Below are 6,870 nucleotides of genomic sequence, written 5' to 3' on the forward strand. Positions count from 1 at the left end.
TGGGTTGAGGCGATGGTGGCCGAGTTGGAGTCTATCACAAGAAACAAAACATGGGAACTTGTAGATAGACCGACTGGTTCTGAGAAGAAAAGAGAAGAGGATCGAGTTTGTGTGCTACACAAGAGGTTGCATGTGTTACGCCAGACACCCAGGGCATGGAATGTGAAACTCGATCAGGTTCTCAAGGAGATGAGATTTGAGAAGTGCATGAAGGAACCATCAGTGTACTGCAAGACTGAAGGAGGGGACCTCTTGATCATTGCCATCTACGTTGATGATCTATTTGTGACAGGAACTTCACTTAAGGTGATTAGGCAATTCAAGGAGGAGATGTCTAAGAAGTTCGAGATGTCAGATCTAGGTAAGCTAACGTACTACCTTGGCATAGAGGTGATTCAAGGAGCAGATGGAATCAGAATAAAACAAGAGAGATATGCTCAAGGAATCCTGCGTGACACAAAGATGGAAGCGTGTAACGCAACTCAAATTCCAATGGAGGAGAATTTGAAGATCTCAAAAGCTGAAGATGAGCGAGAGATAGATACTACCGAGTTCAGAAGAATCGGATGTTTGAGGTATCTGCTTCACACAAGACCCGACCTGTGTTACGCAGTAGGTGTTCTTAGCAGATACATGCACAATCCGAGAGACTCTCACGGACAAGCCATCAAACACATATTGCGATATGTGAAAGAAACAACAAACTACGGTATGTTCTTCAAGAAAAATGGGTCAAAGAGTGTCGTTGGTTATAGTGACAGCAGTCACAACATTGATCTCGATGACGGGAGGAGCACGTCAGGACATGCATTCTACTACGGTTCATCACTGATTACTTGGACGTCACAGAAGCAGCAGACGGTTGCATTGTCATCATGCGAAGCAGAAATCATGGCATCAACAGAAGCAGCGAAGCAAGCTATATGGATCAAGGAATTGTTGAGTGAGATACTAAGCAAAGAAGGCGAGAGAGTCAAGCTTAGGATCGACAACAAATCAGCCATTGCTCTAACCAAGAATCCAGTTTTCCATGGAAGGAGTAAGCATGTACTCAAGAAGTATCACTTCATTCGTGAGTGTGTGGAGAACGGGCATATCGAAGTGGAGCATGTGCCGGGTGTTGAGCAGAAGGCTGACATCCTTACCAAGCCATTAGGAAGGATTATGTTCAAGCAAATGAGGAGCTTAATCGGAGTTCAAGAAATTGATCTCCCTAATTCAAGTTGGAATTAAGGGGTTGAATGTTGGATAATTCCAAGCTTGTGGAAACTTAACATATTATTAGATGTTTAATATGTTAAGATAAACATAAATAGGAAACCTAGAAATATGAAAAGGAAGTTTCTATTTAGGTTAGGTTTGTGTTTTCCATATCCCACATGTTAAAGGGAATTGTTTTTCATATAAATATAGGTCTAATGGAGAGGTGTTCCATATGATCTGAGAGAAACATATTGAGAGCTTTAGTTTTGAGTAGTTTCTAAAGCTAATAAGAAAAGTTGTTCTTATAACTCATTGTGTTTCTAAGAGATCATCGTGCATCCTAAGGACTCAAAATATGTTGATGACATTTCGAAGTATTAAGTAAATCATGCATTATCAGAATCATGCGCCTTTATCATTGGAAGTTGTATAGATATTTATGTTGCAGCACCAAGCTTCAAAGAATTATTAATATAGATACAATGAGGCATACATATTTATTTCGTGAGTATGTAGTTTATGTAGACAATTTTTGCTGAATGATATTGATATGGTTTTGGTATATTGGATGAAATCGGTCACGTTATTGTTTCTTGTGAGATTAATGAGACAGGTTTAGAGATTGGTGGTGACTCAAACGAAATATAAGTTAAATTATGTGGTATTATGTTTTTCTTTACCAAATTGTTAGATAAATAAAAGGTAAGATCAAAAATAATGATTAGTTAGTGAATAGGTCCAACGACCTTGTATAAGTAGATTTTTTTCAGAATGTTTCTCTTTTAATAGTATAGACTAGATTTTGATCCGCGCAACCATGCGAGTGTTTGTTTTCATTTTTCTATACATAAATTCTTGTTGTAGAACATAAGTGATACATATTTTTAATGTAAATCATATATTTAAATGTTTATATAACTATTTAAAATACAATAATTTTATAATTTATATGTTATAATTAATCAATTGTTTAAAACCGTATGTATTTGTCACTTCAAATTATATATTTATCTTATTGTATTTGCATTTAGTTATTAAACAAATTAATATATTCATGAGAAAACATATTTGAAAATTATTTTGTATTTAATTTATACTAAATTCTGACCCGTCTTTCAAAGCTGGATTTCTTTTACTAATATTTTTTATGCTTATTCATTTTAGATAATATATTATTGTATATACAAAAGTATCAGATATGTTAATTTTTAGACATGTATTATATTGTTTGCTAATTTTAAGCCGTTCTATCATCATATTATATTTTTAAAATAAATAGTTTATATTTATGAAAATAAAAATTTATAAATTTATAAACTGAATATATTTTCTCATATTTATTTAAGTATAATAATTGTATTTTAACATGATCATGACTATAAAATATGATATAATTTATTTATTTTATAAATGATAACTTAAAATACATTAAGTTATTGTTAAAGTATTTTTACACAGACTTATTAGAATTTTTAAAATATAATATATAAATATATATTATATTTAAAATAAAAATATATTATGATTAAATTAGTTACAAAGATTTAATATTATTAGCTTTAAAGAAATACACGTTAATGTTTCTACATGTATTATATAATTTGCTAATGTTAGCTCATCTTACCAACGTATTAGATTTTATTTTTGAACATAACTATTTTATACTTACGAAAATAAAATATAAAAAATATATAAATTTATAAATTTAATTCAATTTTATTATATTTAGCTCAATATAATAATTTCTTTTAATATGATTGATTATAATTATTAATGGATAAAATATTATAAAAATTTTTTATTTTTCATTTTATAAACGATAACTGAATATATTAATGTATGATCATATTTCAAACTAATTTCGAAATTAGTTAAAATATTTAAATATATTTTCAAAAATGAAGATCCTGTAAAAATCTTTTAAAAAAGATTTGTTAGAATTTTAAAATAAATATATTTATATTTAAAATGAAAAGATATCAAAAAATATTATGATTACAGTATTTTAAAGATTCTATGTATTATTAGTCTTAATAAAATACATTTAATAAGATTTTTAAGTGCTGGTCCAAATTAAAAAATCACACATAAAAAAAGTTATGACTTCTATTTTAATATATAAGACTAGATTTTGATCCGTGCAACCGCGCGAATGTTTGTTTTCATTTTTCTCTACATAAATTCTTGTTTTAGAACATAAGTGATACATATTTTAACAAATTTTAATATCTACATGTATAAGGATTACATGTACACCAGTTCACTTGTACACCGGATAAGTTGTTCAACATACATTTTCAAGTTTCAATACTTATACGACACATATCATTAGCGTGTACATATAAATATCACTTTTCACATGTACGATAATTCACAAAAACTCATATGTACACCATTTCACTTGTACACTAAATAAGTTTTAACATACTTTTGAAAATTTGTACTACCAATCTAACTCGCTCAAATGCTTAGATAATGACAAGTCAAAAGAACTGTTACAACTTTTTTAGAAAACCACCGGAGGACCCAAAATCTAGAGCTTTCTACAAATATCTAAGAACAAACTCTTATATGAACAAACCATGGTGAGTAACTAGATATTTGTTGTATAAGTATTGAAACTTGAAAATGTATGTTAAACAACTTATTCGGTGTACAAGTGAACTGGTGTACATGTAATCTTTGTACATGTAATCTAGTTACTCACCATGGTTTGTTCATATAAGAGTTTGTTCTTAGATATTTGTAGAAAGCTCTGGATTTTGGGTCCTCTGGTGGCTTTCTAAAAAAGTTATAACAATTCTTTTGACTTGTCATGATCTAAGCATTTGAGCGAGTTAAATTGGTAGTACAAATTTGTAAAAGTGTTTTAGAACTTATTTAGTGCACAAGTGAAATGGTGTACATATGAGTTTTTGTGAATTATCGTACATGTGAAAAGTGATATTTATATGTACACGTTAACGATATTTGTCGTATAAGTATTGAAACTTGAAAATGCATGTTAAACAACTTATCCGGTGTACAAGTAAACTGGTGTACATGTAATCCTTACACATGTGGATATTAAAATTTGTGTGTGCATAGTAAACAATGTACATATAGATATCGAAGAATATGTGTACACATGTTGATATTTTGTTGATGTACACAAGTTTACAATTTAGTAATTGTTAGTATGACATGTAATAGATAATATAATATAAATCTTTTGATATGAAACATTTCTTAACATTTTTTAGTGTGTCACTTTTTCCATTTCACATATATTATACTCTTGATTTTTAGCATTCAAACTGATAATATATAATCATATATGACACCATTGTAACCCATTCATGTATTTTTAAAAGATTTTATTTACTATTATATTTATTTTTATTAAAATTATCTTTTAATTTTGACCAAAAAAACATCTGGTTCAGAAACAAAATAAATCAAACTGCAGGTATTAGTGTTGCAAAATCAGAAAATTTTCTGGTTTAGATTGCACAATTATAAGTTTTTGGGAAAATTCATGAAGAAATTTAAACAGATAAGAACTTGAAGACAAAATGAGAATAAAAAAAGAGTTGGAGCACCATATGTGTAAATAATCAAAAGTTCACCATTGTTGCCCCCTCAAGCTTTCTCTTGGATCTGCGAATGATTCGACGACAATTACGGAGGCCACAACTCCGTATTAACGACCACGACGAGGAGGAGATGAATTGAGCTTGAGGCGGATTGTGGTAGAGCTCAGTCCGTGCCGTGAAAACTATAGCGACGACGACTCCGACAGCCACCACGGCGTGGAAGAAGCTAATGGCGGTAACGAGTAGTCTCAGATTTAGCTTCATTGTGGTTGTGAATCAAAAGAAAGAAGAGACGCGGCGGTGATGGTTGCGTTGTGGGTGGCCGCGCGGTTCAAGAGACGCCATGACTGGTGAGCACTAGCTGCCATTGTCTCAATTGTTTTAATTTTTTTTTTTTTTGATAAACCCTATCGGATGATCCGGTCGGCCCCGGGAGGAACGCACTTAGTGCTACAGAGTGGACTAGCCCGAAAGCATACCACACTGCGTGACCCGAGTTTGGAATACTTTCCGACTAATGCCAGGGGGTGGACCAATCATCTGTTATGGCCCACCATGTAAACCACTTAGGCCGAAGCCCAAGCCCAGACTGGCCAAGTAGTGATAATTTAGTTCCCAGGGGGAATCGAACCCATGACTGATGTGGGTACACACCAAGCCCCAAGAGATTGCCATTAGGCTAGCACCACTTGGTTTTGTTTTCATTTTTTTGTTTCAATTTTTTTTTTTAAATTGCTAACGAAAAAAGAACGAAACTAAAGAGTTTCTAGTTTTTATCCGGTTAAAAGACACTACCTCAATAGCAACAACTATCTTTTAGTATAATAAAAACTAAAAAACTGAACTGTAAATAACTCAAACAAAAATTATATTTTAATATTAATATTTTTAACTTCGTTTTAACAACCTCACCGACAATAGTGTTCTAAGCTCTACAGGATTATCTAGCACTGCCATTTTCCCCTTGACTCAATCCTCTTAGGAAAGAGTAAATGAGGCCACTTTGGAGCAACCTTATCGAGAGGTTTTAAACTTTATGGAAAACATAATTTTTTAAACTTTATGGAAAACATAATTACAGAGTTCTAATCTCCCTCTTTCTCTTTTAATTCTTTTAATCGTTGGATATCCTATTAAATCTTCTTGTTGGATATGGTCTTAGAGCAACATTATTGGTCTGTAAGAGTTTCTAAAATAAAAAGTAATATTATTATAATAATTTAATTATGCATTAATTATGTAAGACCAATTGAGACAGTAACTCAGTGATGACATCTATCATTTGAAGCTAGTAACTGAACCTTAAAAACTCCACGGTAAGAAATTTTCTATATTCTCTTACTAATATTAATTATTTTTCGTTGTTTCTTAAATGGTAAAAACTCATCCAAGAGCTTACCCATGGAACTGCTTTTAGAGGGCTCGTGGTTTCATCGGACAACAAAAAGAAGAATTCAAAATCTCAAAGACACAATAAAAAGAGCGAATCATCTAATCGAGAGATGCCAAATAGATTCAACATTGATGAGTTCAGAGTTGTGGAAGTACAAATACGAAAAGGAGACAACCAAGCTTAACACCGGAACCATGAAACCAGGAGGAAAAACTTGTTGTGACAAATTAATCATCATTTTGTGGGTCAGTGTGTGAGCTACATTAATTTTGGTAGCCATGATTGTTATGATTATGAAAGACTAGTTATGTGTTGAGTAGTTTGTAATTTTGAAGTTATGAACTTGTTAACTAGAGATACAGTTTTGTGTTCGTCTTTACTAGCTATAATTTAAACTAGATTTTGATCTACGCGCACGCGTAGATGTTTTTTTAAAAAATACGATGCTATTTGTTTTTTACGTCACTATTTAGGGTTGGACAAAAAACTCAAATTCGAAGAATCGAACCGATCCCAATCCGAATAAATAGAACCAAATCCGAACCGAAATTGATTAAATATCTGAATTATTCAAAATTTTGGTATTTGAAGAACTGAAACCTAATCCGATCTGAACCGAAGTATTTTGGGTATCCAAAATAGATGTATATACTTATGTATATTAATTATTTTTAGATTTAATATATATAAAAACATCCA

General features: G+C 31.5%; 1 protein-coding gene across 1 annotated transcript; it reads left to right on the top strand.

Moving 5' to 3' along the window:
* Positions 1-12: 12 nt before the first annotated feature.
* On the top strand, positions 13-5,125 carry LOC106323292 (uncharacterized mitochondrial protein AtMg00810-like). The gene is made up of 2 exons (XM_013761438.1): positions 13-1,166; positions 5,062-5,125. The coding sequence occupies exons 1-2, from the start codon at positions 13-15 to the stop codon at positions 5,123-5,125; spliced, it is 1,218 nt and encodes a 405-aa protein (XP_013616892.1).
* Positions 5,126-6,870: the final 1,745 nt, after the last annotated feature.

This window comes from Brassica oleracea, chromosome C2, assembly GCF_000695525.1.
Source record: "Brassica oleracea var. oleracea cultivar TO1000 chromosome C2, BOL, whole genome shotgun sequence".
Classification (NCBI taxonomy): domain Eukaryota; kingdom Viridiplantae; phylum Streptophyta; class Magnoliopsida; order Brassicales; family Brassicaceae; genus Brassica; species Brassica oleracea.